A 16,058-nucleotide genomic window follows, 5' to 3' on the forward strand; every position below is an offset into this window, starting at 1 on the left:
TCAGGAGTTTAAGACCAGCCTGGCCAATATGGTGAAACCTTATCTCTACTAAAATTACAAAAATTAGCTGGGTGTGATGGCGGGTACCTGTAGTCTCAGCTACTCGGGAGGCTGAGGTAGGAGCATCGCTTGAAGCTGGGAGGTGGAGGTTGCAGTGAGCTGAGATTGCGCCACTGCACTACAGCCTGGGCGACAGTGAGACTCCATCTCAAAAAAAAAAAAAAAAGAAATTTCCAGTAGTCACAGTTTAAAAACTGAAAAAAAAGCACATTAAGTAATATATTTTAGTAATAACATTTCATTTTACCCAATATAGCCAAAATAATATCATTTCAAGTGTAATCAATGAAAACAATTTTTGTTTTTATACTTAGTCTTCAAAATCTGGGGTTTATTTTACAATTGCAGCTTATCTCAGTTTGTGCTAGCCACATTTCAAGAGCTCAGTAACTACATGTGGCTAGTTGGGGTATATTGGTAAGTAACAACTAACTGGCTTTCTAGGAAAAAAATGCATAAATATGCATACATTAGTTTATTGTAAATTTTACAGATTTAACAGACTTTTAGTGCACAATTTACAAATAATAATGAGAATAGAATATCCTTTATTTTCAATTCTGTGTAGCTCGTTGATTCTCACAAAACACTTTCATTGTTTTTTTTTTTTTTTCTTGAACTCTCACAGCTAACTTATGGCTGCAATTCAACTGTAATTTGACAAAAATGACTATAAATAAATGCTTGGTTACTGTCCTATTTAGTAAAGTAGTTGTTCACATTATTGGCAAATGAATGTAGTTCCAATATGAATGTTGGTTAATATTTTTGCTTATGTTAATGAGATTGTTTTTGTTTTTTTGTTTGTTCATTTTCTGTTTATGCTGTACTGGCTACAGTCATGATACACTGTATCATGGTGCACCCATCACCCAAGCAGTATACACTGTACCATATTTGTAGTCTTTTATCCCTCACCCCCCTCCCACTCTTCCTCCCAAGTCCCCAGAGTCCATTGTATCATTCTGATGCCTTTACATCCTCATAGCTTAGCTCCCACATATCAGAACATATGATGTCTTGTTTTCCATTCCTGAGTTACCTCACTTAGAATAATAGTCTCCAGTCTCATCCAGGTCACTGCAAATGCTGTTAATTCATTCCTTTTTATGGCTGAGTAGTATTCCATCATATATATATACCACAGTTTCTTTATCCACTTGTTGATTGATGGGCATTTGGGTTGGTTCCACGATTTTGCAATCGTGAATTGTGCTGCTATAAACATGCGTGTGCAATTATCTTTTTCAAATAATGACTTTTTTTTCCTCTGGGTAGATACCCAGTAGTGGGATTGCTGGATCAAATGGTAGTTCTACTTTTAGTTCTTTAAGGAATCTCCACACTGCTTTCCATAGTGACTGTACTAGTTTACATTCCCACCAGCAGTGTAGAAGTGTTCCCTGAGCACTGCATCCACACCAGTATCTACTGTTTTTTAAATTATGACCATTCTTGCAGGAGTAAGGTGGTATCACATTGTGGTTTTGATTTGCATTTCCCTGATCATTAGTGATGTTGGGCATTTTTTCATATGTTTGTTGGCCATTTGTATATCTTCTTTTGAGAATTGTCTATTCATGTCCTTAGCCCACTTTTTGATGGGATTGTTTGTTTTTTTTCTTACTGATTGAGTTTGTTGTAGATTCTGGATATTATTTCTTTGTTAGATGTATATAGGTTGTGAAGATTTTCTCCCGCTCTGTGGGTTGCCTGTTTACTCTGCTGACTGTTCCTTTTGCTGTGCAAAAGCTCTTCAGTTTAATTAGGTCCCAACTATTTATCTTTGTTTTTATTGCTTTGCTTTTGGGTTCTTGGTCATGAACTCCTTGCCTAAGCCAAAGTCTAGAAGGGTTTTTCCAATGTTATCTTCTAGAATTTTTATAGTTTCAGGTCTTAGATTTAAGTCCTTAATCCATCTTGAGTTGATTTTTGTATGAGGTGAGAGATGAGGATGCAGTTTCATTCTCCTACGTGTAGCTAGCCAATTATCCATTTGTTGAAAAGGGTGTCCTTCCCTCATTTTACGTTTTTGTTTGCTTTGTTGAAGATCAGTTGGCTGTAAGTATTTGGGTTTATTTATGGGTTCTCTATTCTGTTCCATTGGTTTGTGTGCCTGTTTTTATGCCAGTACCATGCTGTTTTTGTGACTATGGCCTTATAGTATAGTTTGAAATCAGGTAGTGTGATGCTTTCAGATTTGTCCTTTTTGCTTAGTCTTGCTTTGGCTATGCGGGCTCTTTTTCGGTTCCATATGAATTTTAGAACTGCTTTTTCTAACTCTGTGAAGAATGATGGTGGTATTTTGATGGGGATTGCATTGAATTTGTAAATTGCTTTTGGAGTATGGTCATTTCCGTAATACTGATTCTACCCATCCATGAACATAGGATGTGTTTCCATTTGTTTGTGTCGTCTATGATTTCCTTCAGCAGTGTTTTGTAGTTTTCCTTGTAGCGGTCTTTTGACTCCTTGGTTATGTATATTCCTAAGTATTTTATTTTTTTGCAGCTGTTGTAAAAGGGGTTGAATTACTAATTTGGTTCTCCGCTTTGTTGCTATTGGTGTATAGAAGAGCTACAGATTTGTGTACATTAATCTTGTATCCAGAAAACTTTGCTGAATTCTTTTATCAATAAGTTATAGGAACTTTCTGGAGGAGTCCTTAGGGTTTTCAAGGTAAACGATCATATTGTCAGCAAACAGGGACAGTTTGACTTCCTTTTTACTGATGTGGATGCCCTTTCTGCCTGCCTGCCTGCCTGCCTGCCTTTCTGCCTTTCTGCCTGCCTGCCTTTCTTTCTTTCTTTCTTTCTTTCTTTCTTTCTTTCTTTCTTTCTTTCTTTCTCTCTTTTTCTTTTCTTTCTTTTCTTTCTTTCTTTCTTGCTTTCTTTCCTTCTGTCTTTCTGTCTTTCTCTATGTCTGTCTGTCTTTCTTATTGCTTTGGCTAGGACTTCCAGTACTATGTTGAAGAGGAGTGTGGAGAATGGGCATCCTTGTCTTGTTCCTGTTCTCAGTGAGAATGCTTTCAACTTTTCCCCATTCAGTATTATGTTGGCTGTGGGTTTGTCATAGGTGGCTTTTATTACATTAAGGTATGTCCCTTGTATACCAGTTTTGCTGAGGGTTTTAATCATAAAGGTATGCAGGATATTTGTCAAATCGTTTTTCTGCATCTGTTGAGATATCATGTGATTTTTGTTTTTAATTCTGTTTATGATTTGCACTGTATTCTGTTGGTAAAAATAAATTATTAAGTCTAGCATAGATTCAAGGGGTGGGACGGCAAAGTGTCTTAATGTAATGTTTCTATAAAGGAATACCTGAGGCTGGGTAATTTATAGAGAAAAGGTTTATTTGGCTTGGGGTTCTGATGGTTAGAAAGTTCAACATTGAGCATCTGCCCCTGGTGAGGGCCTTAGGCTGCTTCTACATGTGGCAGAAGGTAAAGGGGAGCCAGTGTGTGCAGAGACCACGTGGCCAGAGAGGAGGAAAGAGCGGGGAGGTGCCAGGCTGTTTTTAACAACCAGCTCTCAAGGGAATAAATAAAGTGAGAACTCACTCACCTTCTCATCCCCCAGGGAAGGCATTCACCTATTCATGAGGGATCTGCCCCCGTGACCCAAACACCTCCCATTAGGCCCCACCTCCAGCATTAGAGATTAGATTTCTACATGAAGTTTTAGAGGAGACGAACATCCAAACCGTAGCAAGAATTTTCTTTCAGCTCTTGATGTAAAGAGTTAGACATGTGCAACAGGGAGGGATGTTATTGATGGCAGCAGTCTTGAAAAACAGCCAGCCCTCTCGCCCCCACAGTTCACATGAATCCTACATGAAAGTTTACCCACTTTCCTCCCAAGATCCCCAAAGTCTCATTTCATTAGGGAATCAAGCTCAAGTTCTTGATCTTGTCATCTAAGTCAGGTCTGGATGAGGGTTGTTGGAGTGGGTCCTCAAGTACAGTTCTTTTTGATTTGAGGACCAGTGGACTAATGGACAAGTGTTTTGCCCCTCACACACCTAGTATCCAGTGATGATCAGCCATAGGACAACTGTAGGAGACATTATTGTTAATGAAAATGATTGGACTGTAAGGCACTTCTCAGTCCCTAGTCCATGGTGATTGTGAAATCTAGACAGATATGTGTGATCAGTTCCTTGATTTAGGGCCCAGACCCAGTCCCTCTAGTGCATCTGTGTGGTGTTTGGCTTCATCCTCTGAGCTCTTGACTCCACACCCTGAACTCGTCGTTCTTTTTCATAAGAAATGGCCAGGTTTTACATTTGAATAGCTTTCCTAGACTGCTTCCTGTGGGTAAAATTTGGGGACCTAAACATCTCTTTTCATTTTGAACTGTCTCTCCTTTTCAGTCGAATATTTTACAAGCCCATTAGAAAACTATGTGGGCTTCCTGTGTATCTAATTGTAATCCTCTACATTAGACAGAAACTACACCCACAAATCTCTTTTAGACAGCCTCCTTTCTACTTTGAGAGTTGGGGTGCTGTGTGACAACACCCTTGAGGTTCTTAAAAACTTTTTTTTTATCTATCAGAGAATGTCTAAGAGGCATGCGCTTAGGATTCTTAGAAACGGCTTCTTATCTGACATGTTCCATAAAGGTGTTTGGTTACAGTAGCACCCCATTTTCAGTTACCAGTTTCTGTTTTGATTATGTCATTACATCAAAACATAGTGGCTTAAAACAAATTGATACTCTGTATTAGGTTGGTTATGACTGTGGATAAGCAGTTCAGGAAGGGTTCAACTGGATAGCATCATCTCTTTTTCATGTGGAATCAGCTTCCTCACTCACATGTCTAACCACTTGGTGCTCCTTAGTGCCTCACTCTCCATCTCCACGCCGCTCCTCTCTCCTTCACCCCTCTTTCCTTCCTTCCTTGTCCCCTAGATGTGTGTGATCAGTTCCTTGATTAGGACCTAGACCCAACCCAATCCCCAACCCTTCCTTTATCCCACCTTTTCTCTCTTGTTCTTTCTCTCTCTCTGTCTTTCTCCGGATCGTCTCTCATCCTCCAGAATCTTTACATGCAGTGGTCTCAGGATGGTCACACTTCTTCCCAACAACCAACTTCTAAAAGGCAAAAAGTAGAAACTCCCAGGTTAATTATGGTTCACACCTGGAACTAGCAAAATGTTGCTTCTGTAATCCGCTGGTCTGTGCAGTTAGAAGGCCAGCCCGCAGAAGTGGGCAGTTAGAGGTGGACAGAGAGGTAGACTCCTCCTCTTGACGGGGAGCAGCACAGGCTGCAGAAGAGTGTATGAAATGGGAGATACTGTTTTGGGCATCTTTGGAAAGTGCAGTCTGCCACATGATTCTTAGAAATTATTTTAAATTTGATTTCTCAACGCTTTGTGTATGGGTATCCATATGTGCTATTTTTGTCAGATACAGCAATCATGAATATATTAACTTTGTTAAACATTTGAATTAGGAAGCTTTCCTTCCCTGTTCTTTGCTCAGGAATAATTCAAAAGATTATAATTAACTATTTGTCAAAAGTTTGAAAGAACTTTCATAAAACCACCTGAACTGCCTACATGACAAAGATTTTTATTTGGTCAAATTTTTTTTTAGTTAAGGTTTTTTTCTCCCTTGATTTCTCCTATATCATATATGGCTTAGAAAGTCCTTCCCCAATTTCAGAACATTTGAATATTTAGTCACAGTTCCTATTTGTTGTACTTGTATATTTTACATATAATTCATTAATCCACATAGAATTGTTTCGGTGTGAGATGAAGGCATAGCTTGCTTTTCCCCACCCAGACTGTGAACCAGTTAGATGACAACTCATCCATTCCCTGATAATTTGCATTGCAGCCTTCATCCTATTCAATGTTAAATATTCTGGAGTCTGTTTCTGGGTTTCTGTTCTCTCCTGTTGATATATAAGTTCTTTTTCCCATGCTATGTTTTTAATTGTAACTATATTCCAAGCAGCTTAAGTTTGTAGAAATCAGTAAGTGTTCATGGCTATGAAATGTGTGTAAATGCCACCCGACTCATACTTAGAAGGTATGCTTTTAGACTATTGAGGACAAGTTTTTTTCAAAATTCTATTAAGAATTTGTTTAATGTATACCTTAGCCAAATATTTTTGTGCTAACTTTTGTGTCCTAGAAAGGAGGAATAAATGGAACGCATACTAACCACAGGTTTATGCTTGTGATCCTGATTTCAAATATGTGAAGTGGTGTGTGTATGTCTCTCAGAAGGAAATGAATAAAATGAATTTACCATTGAAGGTGATAGTCAAGTAAACTGAAGTGGATACTAGAAAAGAGTTTTCATAATTTATTAAAGAAGGGTGTTTGTAGAGTAGATCTAGTAATATTTAATTTCTGAACCATATCTTTTAGCTAATAAATTACTTTAAAATGTACTCTTTAACAAAATGAGTCTTATTTTCATTAATGTAGCTTATTTTTGTTTTGCAGTTACTGCTTTGTGTTTGCTCTGGGATACCTCACAGTGTGCCAAGTTACTCGAGTCTATATCTTTGACTATGGACAATATTCTGCTGATTTTTCAGGGTAAGATGAAAACTTTGATTCAGTAGCCTGTTTTATCCATTCCAACAAGGTGGTTAAAGGACAAAATATATTTGCATTTAGTAGTTCAAGTGAAAAGCTATTATTAAACATTTTAGTTGAAAATTTCTTTCTAAATTTAGAATTTCTCTCTTGTAAGTAGTCTTTTTAGTACTATCTAAGCCAGTAAGAGCCTTGTTCTGCTTCTTCCTGCCTAATGGAACTTCCTTTGGTTCTTAGGTCCTTGGGCTAGGTCAGTCTGAGTTTCCTAGAGAAGGCACTCAAGAATGCGTTTTACTTCTATGCATTTCACCTCTTTTCAGTGTTCTCCATTCAACACCAGTATTCAGTTGAGTGGTGGAAATAATTTCTGGCGTTTGTTCCTTCAAAGGGGATGTATTTTCTTCCTGGTACTAGATGAATCTTTGTCCTGTAACAAAACTGATTATATGTCTGTTGTGAAATAAATGCACAAGCTCTTACGAAGTAACTTGCTTTCCATCTTTATAAAGTGACATCTGCTAACACTTTGGTACCAGATGGGGAAGTTGAAGATAAACCTATATACATATATTTTTATGTCAAGCTTGACTGCTTTCTCCGGTGAACAAGATACAGTAGGCCTGCTTTGGGCTAGTCTTAAGTCATCTGGACAGCGTAAGTAATGAGCAGTAAATCCAGTGTAAGGATAAGTGTATTGGAAAAATCATGTTACCTCTGAAAAAAAAATTGTTCAGCAATAGAAATGGACCAAAGTTGTATGAGCTCAGGGGGAAAAAATCACTTCTATAAAACAAGAGTTTTAGAAGAGAAAGAGGAAATACCTTTTTCTCCCTAATGAGATTAAAGTATATTTTACTACACAGATTTTAAAAATAGGTTCAGATGAAAGGAAATTACATCAAAAACAAATAAAACCCAGGTCAAAACAAAACAATTTAAATGCACTAAAAAACTAGTTAATCGAAGCTATTGAGTGCAATTGGGAGATACACCTGGAAGGGCAGAAAAGGAGAGCAGATGCTGGCCATCTAGTTTATGGATAGTAGGTATTCCTGGAAAACATGACCTCATGAGCAGGATCAGTAGATACTGGGCCACTGTGAAAACCTTCGTGATCTTGAGGAAGTAGCCCAGGTCACATTGTCATCATAGTGTAATGAAATTGGGAAATAGTTATATAAGTTTAAAAGAATTGCAGTCACTTAGAAAATTAAATTCTCCTGAGAATTTGCACCTATATTGGTCTTGTTCATCATGCATCCTAGTGCTTAGCACACAGTGGCATTAAATATATATTGAGTCGGGAATAATACTTCAGTACAGAAGAAAGTTGAAAATACAGTGAGAAAAATGGGGGAAAGTAACAGACAACACAAATGGAGAAACTGGAGCCATGTGGGCAAAGCTGTGCCATCTGAAAGAGAAATTAAGAGCTTTGAATACTTGAATTATAATAAGTGAGAAATAAGCATTTATTAATAGTAGAAAATAGAAACAAAAAGCATACTTTTAATTAATTTAGTTTAATGTTGATAACAAATATTAACATTAGCAACTTAAGGTTAACGATACTGTAAAATCATGAATTTTCACACTGACCTTTAGAGTCCTGGGACTCTGCAGGCAGGTTCTGCAGGTGTCGGAGGAGCTCAGCAGATGAGGTTCTAGGTCCTCCAGTCTTGCTTCAGCCACATCTGCTCTGTATTTCTCTAGTTTGTATTTTGGGATTCCGTATGATATTTCATTAAAAAATATTTTGTTGCTCTTTTAACCATTTGATTTAAAAAGTGATTTACGTAGCCAAATTGAATTTATTGTACAACCATGTGGATTGGTGTTACTATGGATTTGTGTGACTCAGTCTTTATTGGGCTCTCACAGCCCCTCCATCAGTTTGATCTTGGTCATTACCCTTTTTATTTTCCTCATCAGCTATTCCAAATTCTTGTCGGTCTCAAGACCTTTACCTCACATTTCTGTGTTATCTAGGGATAGGCTAACTGCATTTAAAACAGTAGCATTATTTCAGTGGCTCAACGTTAATAAGAGTTTATTTCTCATTCACATTACAGTTCACTGAGAAGGGAGTCTCTGCTCCACACAGTCATTCAGGGAACCAGACTCCTTCCTTCTTGTGGTTCCACCTCCTTCAGGCTCTGGAATCCTCTAGGTGAAGTTGAGGGCAGGGTGGTGAGTGTGAGCAAAGTGAGGGTGTGCCTGCACAACACTTGTGCCTGCATCCTGTCAGCAGGCATGAGTCACGTGGCCTCATAGATCATAGGACAATTGACATTAAGAGCATAGTGCATGTTTAAAAAAACAGCTGTATAGGACGTGACTTTAGAAGTATTTTGCTGACATTTAAAAGGCTGGGTGTGGTGGCTCATGCCTGTAATCCCAGCACTTTGGGAGGCCAAGGCAGGTGGATCACCTGAGCTCAGGAGTTTGGGCAACATGGCAAAACCCTGTCTCTACTAAAAATACAAAAAATTAAATAGGCATGGTGGCGCATACCTGTAGCCCCAGCTACTCAGGAGGCTGAGGTGGGAAGAGTTGCTTGAGCCCTGGGGGCAGAGGTTGCAGTGAGCTGAGATTGCACCACTGCACTCCAGCCCAGGTGACACAGTGAGACCCTGTCTCAAAAAAATGAAATAAATAAAAATAAAATGCCAGTTAAATACTTAAATGCAGTTTTAAATGTTTAAATATGTAGAAGAAAAACAACCTGGACTTTTTAAGATAGAAAACCTGTTTATAAATCTCCAAGTTTAAAGAATAATTTTTATCCATTAGGAGGAAACTTTTTTTATTATTATACTTTAAGTTCTAGGGTACATGTGCACAACATGCAGGTTTGTTACATATGTATACATGTGCCATGTTGGTTTGCTGCACCCATTAACTTGTCATTTACATTAGGTATTTCTCCTAATGCTATCCCTCCCCCATCCCCCCACCGCACAACAGGCCCTGGTGTGTGATGTTCCCCTCCCTGTGTCCAAGTGTTCTCGTTGTTCACTTCCTACCTGTGAATAACAACATGCGGTGTTTGGTTTTCCGTCCTTCTGATAGTTTGCTGAGAATGATGGTTTCCAGCTTCATCCATGTCCCTACAAAGGATATGAACTCATCCTTTTTTATGGCTGCATAGTATAGGAGAAAACTTTTGACCATTATCAGTGAACTGATAAAGATTAGTTAGTCGAATTAGCTGAAGGAGATCATTGTGGCAGAATGAACTTGAAGACTCTTGTTTTTTTTTTTTTTGTTTTGTTTTTTAATGGGCACAAGGGAGAAAAAGCCACCTAGAAACAGACTCTCCCCTTGATGAAGTATTCAGGCACAGGGAACCCTTGAATGTGTTATAATACATGAGCAGAAAAGATCCTGACTTGATCCTAATTAGAGTGAATATCATAGCTATTCAGAACGTTAGATGGCTAAAAAGGTGGATTGGATAGTGACTCACCCTTATTGCTGAGCTGGTCTGTTGCTCTGATGCTAGAAAGTGCAAGAAGCAAAGCCCAGACTCTTGCTGAGGAATCAGTGTGGAATCTCTCTTTTATGGGACAGTTTTACTTGCACAAGAGTATGGAGAAACTGCGTGTGTGTGTGTGTGTGTGTGTGTGTGTGTGTGTGTGTGTGTAAATTGTTAGGTTTAAGATACATTTAAAATGTTGATTAGATAAAGATAAACTTATACCATAATACATAATACAAGTTTCTGTTTACAGAAAGGTTGAAAAGCTACTGAAGTTGTTCGGTTTCATGTTAGCCTCAGAAAATAGATACAAGAGAAGTATAAAACAACTAAATAGCTTTCTTCATGTCAGCAGTAATCAGTTAGAAAATATGATAGAAAAAGGATCCTATTTCAAAAGCAAGAAAAACCATGAAATATGTAGTAATATGTGTAAAAAGAAATGTACAGAACCTGTGCAGAAAACTATAAATTTTTACTGTAGAACATAGAGTAACTGGAAAAAAAAATCAGCCTGTTTGTTTGAATAATAAAACTCAGTATTGTGACTGGGTGCGGTGGCTCACACCTGTAATACCAACACTTTGGGAGGCCAAGGTGGGAGGATCACTTGAGCTTAGGAGTTCCCAAGAGCAGCCTGGGCAACATGGTGAAACCCCATCTCTACAAAAAATTTAAAAATTAGCTGGCATGGTGCTGTGTGCCTGTAGTCCCAGCTACTCAGGAGGCTGAAGTGGGAGGATCGCTTGAGTTTCGGAGGTTGAGGCTGCAGTGAGCCATGTTCGCACAACTGTACTCCAGCCTGGGTAACACAGCAAGATCCTATCTCAAAAAAAATAAAAATAAAAAATAAAAACAACCTTCAGTATTATAAAGATACGAATGGGGCTGGGCATGGTGTCTCATGCCTGTAATCTTAGCACTTTGGGAGGCTGAGGCAGCTGGATCACTTGAGGCCAGGAGTTTGAGACCAGCCTGACCAATATGGCAAAACTCGTCTCTACTAAAAATACAAAAATTAGCCACGTGGTGGCGCACAACTGTAATCACAGTTTCTTCGGAGGCTGAGGCACGAGAATCACTGGAACCCAGGAGGTGGAGGTTGCAGTGAGCTGAGATCACACCACTGCACTCCAGCCTGGGCGACAGAGCTGCCTCAAAAAAATAAAAAAGTAAAATAAAAAAAAAAGATACTGATTCCCCCAAGTTAATCTGTTGGTGTTAATGCAGGTAAAATTGTGGAGTTTTGAGGGAAATTAGATAAATAAATTGAAAATTTTTCTCTAGAAGAATAAATGCTTGAGTGTAGTGAAGTTGATATAAAGACATACTGCCGTCTGTAAAGCAGGAGTCATTAAAATATTCTGGACTGACAGGAATAGGCAAACCAAGGAAACCCAGATGACGGACTGAGAAAGAGACTCACGGATCTAAGAAATAAAAATACAGAACAGCAGTGGTGGGATCAGAAATCCGTGGGGAAAGCTAGGCTGTACTCAGTAAATTGTATTGGGACGTGTGGAAAGAGAAGAGAAAGGTGAATCCTTGCCCCACGTAGAGATAATAGATTGTAGATGGAAGTGAGAACAGATTTTTTTGGCAAAAACGTTCTGATTGGAATATGTTGACTTCTGTGGTACTGAAAGAGTTGCTTTTAGTGTACCCACCAAAAAAAAAATCTATGTGAAATAATTGTTTATTCACATCAAGAATATATCTTAGAGCTAATTGAACCATATCAGAGGCTTGGTAAATGTTTACTACTGCTCAGTCGTGTGTGCTCCTTCACTAAGGTTTATTAAGCAGGCACTGTGCATTTTGCTAAGTTCTTGAAGGCTGAGCCAGGTACTTTTGTAGGCAGCATTTTTTTCAAGTATAAGAAGAAGTGACAGACCATGTGATCTTGAGAGGTGAAGCCAGCTGGGCTTCTGGGTCGGGTAGGGACTTGGAGAACTTTTCTGTCAAGCTAAAGGATTGTAAATGCACCAATCAGTGCTTTGTGTCTAGTTAAAGGTTTGTAAATGCACCAGTCAGCGCTCTGTGTCTAGCTAATCGGGTGGGGACTTGGAGAACTTTTGTGTCTAGCTCAAGGATTGTAAATGCACCAATGAGCATTCTGTGTCTACCTAAAGGATTGTAAATGCACCAATCAGCACTCTGTAAAATGGACCAATCAGCACTCTGTAAAACGGGCCAATCAGCACTCTGTAAAATGGACCAATGAGCACTCTGTAAAACGGGCCAATTAGCACTCTGTAAAATGGACCAATCAGCACTCTGTAAAATGGACCTATCAGCACTCTGTAAAACTGACCAATCAGCAGGATGTGGGTGGAGCCAAATAAGGGAATAAAAGCAGGCCACCCGAGCCAGCAGTGGCAACCCACTTGTGTCCCCTTCCATGCTGTGAAGGCTTTTTGTTCTTTTGCTCTTCACAATAAATCTTGCTGCTGCTCACTCTTTGGGTCCCCGCCGCCTTTATGAGCTGTTAACACTCACCGTGAAGGTCTGCAGCTTTACTCCTGAAGTCAGTCAGACCATGAACCCACTGGGAGGAATGAGCAAGTCCAGATGCACTGCCTTTATGAACTGTAACAGTCACCGCAGAGGTCTACAGCTTCACTCCTGAAGTCAGTGAGACCACGAACCCACCGGGAGGAATGAACAACTCCAGACCCACTGCCTTTAAGAGCTGTAACACTCACCACGAAGGTCTGCAGCTTCACTCCTGAAGTCAACAAGACCACGAACCCATCAGAAGGAAGAAAGTCTGGACACGTCCGAACATCAGAAGGAACAAACTCTGGACACACCATCTTTAAGAACTGTAACACTCACTGCGAGGGTCCGCGGCTTCATTCTTGAAGTCAGCTTGACCAAGAACCCACCAATTCCAGACACATTTTGGTGACCACGAAGGGACCATTGATTATCGCCAAGTGGTGAGTACCATCGGACCCCTTTCATTTGCTATTCTGTCCTATTTTTCCTTAGATTTTGGGGGCTAAATACTGGGCACCTGTTGGCCAGTTAAAAGCGACTAGCACGGCCGCTGGACTACGGACACGGGTGTCAGGCTTTCTGGAAAAGGGCTCTCTTAACAACCCCCGACTCTTAGGAGTTGGGAGCGTTGGTTTGCCTGGAACCAGCTTCCACTTTTCCTGTACCTCTGGGCTGAGCTGAGGGTTGACAGAGAGGAAAGCCATTCAGCTCCGGGGGCCCGACAACAAGTTGGTTGACCCTGCGGCCATGAGCGGAACTCTCAAAGTCATGTCGCCCAAGCGAGACTCACCCATCTATCCTATCTATCCTGACCCTTGCCTCCTGGGTCCTAATGCCTGTCAGACAAACTTCCTCTCGCCTCTCTTCTCCAAGGCTAGTCCTGCTTCTAAAAACCACTCCCTGTCTCTGATGCTTTTCTAGTTTCCCCTGTAAGAATGATTTCTAGTATAAACTTCAGGACTCTGTTACCTTCTTTAGGCACCCGGGCTCACTAATCAGAAAGACATAATTTTTGCCCAAAGCCCTATCGTAGGGGGGACTATCTGGAATTTTAGAATCCCTCCTCAGACAAGCAGGCCTAACAAAAACTATTCCTGAAGCTAGGATACGGGGTGCCTCAGAAATTGTATCCTTCCTATTCATATAAGTGAGGACAAAAGGCATCACTCTTGTAACTCTGGAGATCCCTTCCCTCCCTCAGGGTATGGCCCTCCACTTCATTTTTGGGGCGTGACATCTTTATAGTACATGGGTAAAGTCCTAATACTAACAGGAGAATGCTTAGGACTCTAACAGGTTTTTGAGAATGTGTCGGTAAGGGCCACTAAATCCAATTTTTCTCGGTCCTCCTTGTGGTCTAGGAGGACAGGCAAGGGTGCACGTTTTTGAGAATGCGTCGGTAAGGGCCACTAAATCTGACCTTCCTTGGTCCTCCTTGTGGTCTAGGAGGAAAACTAATGTTTCTGCTGCTGTGTTGGTGAGCTCAACTATTCTGATCAGCAGGGTCCAGGGACTGTTGTGGGTTCCTGGGCAGGGTTGTTTCTGCTGCTGCATCGGTGAGCGCAACTATTCCAATCAGCAGGGTCCAGGGACCATTGCAGGTTCTTGGGCAGGGGTTGTTTCTGCTGCTGCGTCAGTGAGCACAACTATTCCGATCAGCAGGGTCCAGGGAATGTTGCGGGTTTCTTGGGCAGGGCGAGAAACAAAACAAACCAAAACCATGGGTGGTTTTGTCTTTCAGATGGGAAACACTCAGGCATCAACAGGCTCACCCTTGAAATGCATCCTAAGCCATTGGGATCAATTTGACCCACAAACCCTGAAAAAGAGGCAGCTCATTTTTTTCTGCACTACAGCCTGGCCCCAGTATTCTCTCTCTGATGGGGAAAAATGGCTACCTGAGGGAAGTACAAATTACAATACTATCCTGCAGCTTGATCTTTTCTGTAAGAGGGAAGGCAAATGGAGTGAAATACTTTATGTCTGAGCTTTCTTTTCATTGAAGGAGAATACACAACTGTGCAAAGCTTGAAATTTATATCCCACAGGAGGACCTTTCAGCTTACCCCCATATCCTAGCCTCCCTATAGCTCCCCTTTCTATTAATGATAATCCTCCTCTAATCTCCCCCACTCAGAAGGAAATAAGCAAAGAAATATCCAAAGTACCACAAAACCCCCCAGGTTATTGGATATGTCTCCTTCAAGCTGTAGGAGGAGGGAAATTTGGCCCAACCTGGGTACATGTCCCCTTCTCCCTCTCTGATTTAAAGCAGATCAAGGCAGACCTGGGGAAGTTTTCAGATGCTCCTGATAGGTACATAGATGTCCTACAGGGTCTAGGGCAAACCTTTGAGCTCACTTGGAGAGATGTCATGCTATTATTAGATCAAACCCTGGCCTTTAATGAAAAGAATGTGGCTTTAGCTGCAGCCCCAAAGTTTGGAGATACTTGGTATCTTAGTCAAGTAAATGATAGAATGACAGCTGAAGAAAGGGACAAATTCCCTACTGGTCAGCAAGCCATCCCCAGTATGGATCTCCACTGGGACCTCAACTCAGATTATGGGGACTGGAGTCGTAAACATTTGTTGTCCTGTGTTCTAGGAGGACTAAGAAGAATTAGGAAAAAAGCCATGAATTACTCAATGATGTCCACCATAACTCAGGGAAAGGAAAAAAATCCTTCTGCCTTCCTTGAACAGCTACGGGGGGCCTTAAGAAAATATACTCCCCTGTCACCCGAATCACTTGAGGGTCAATTGATTCTAAAAGATAAGTTTATTACCCAATCAGCTGCAGATATCAGGAGAGAGCTCCAAAAGCAAGCCCTGGGCCCTGAACAAAATCTGGAGGCATTATTAAACCTGGCAACCTCGGTGTTCTATAATAGGGACCAAGAGGAACAGGCCCAAAAGGAAAAGCGAGATTAGAGAAAGGCCGCAGCCTTAGTCATGGCCCTCAGACAAACAAACCTTGGTGGTTCAGAGAGGACAGAAAATGGAGCAGGCCAATCATCTGGTAGGATTTGTTAAGAATGTGGTTTACAAGGACACTTTAAAAAAGATTGTCCAACGAGAAACAAGCTGCCCCCTCATCCATGTCCGCTATGCAGTGGCAATCACTGGAAGGTGCACTGCTCCATAAGACAAAGGTTCTCTGGGTCAGAAACCCCCAACCAGATGATCCAACAACAGGACTGAGGGTGCCCAGGGCAAGCACCAGCTCATGTCATCACCCTCACTGAGCCCTGGGTACGGTTTAACCATTGAGGGCCAGGACATTGACTTCCTCCTGGACACTGGCGTGGCCTTCTCAGTGCTAATCTCCTGTCCTGGATGACTGTCCTCAAGGTCCATTACCATCCGAGGAATCCTGGAACAGCCTGTGACCAGGTATTTCTCCCACCTCCTCAGTTGTAATTGGGAGACTTGGCTCTTTTCACATGCCTGCC

General features: G+C 40.8%; 1 protein-coding gene across 3 annotated transcripts in view; it reads left to right on the top strand.

Annotated features, from left to right (window-relative positions):
• Positions 1–16,058, top strand: part of MBOAT2 (membrane bound glycerophospholipid O-acyltransferase 2) — a 145,687-nt gene that overhangs the window by 88,139 nt on the left and 41,490 nt on the right. For 2 of the 3 annotated variants that reach the window (XM_031008144.3, XM_055377458.2), the window contains exon 4: positions 6,527–6,622. The exons of the other annotated variant lie outside the window; for it this stretch is intronic. In XM_031008144.3, the coding sequence (XP_030864004.1) occupies positions 6,527–6,622 (96 nt within the window). The remainder of the gene's footprint in view (positions 1–6,526; positions 6,623–16,058) is intronic. 3 annotated transcript variants of the gene reach the window in all.

The sequence above is a fragment of the Gorilla gorilla genome, chromosome 12, assembly GCF_029281585.2.
Source record: "Gorilla gorilla gorilla isolate KB3781 chromosome 12, NHGRI_mGorGor1-v2.1_pri, whole genome shotgun sequence".
Lineage (NCBI taxonomy): Eukaryota > Metazoa > Chordata > Mammalia > Primates > Hominidae > Gorilla > Gorilla gorilla.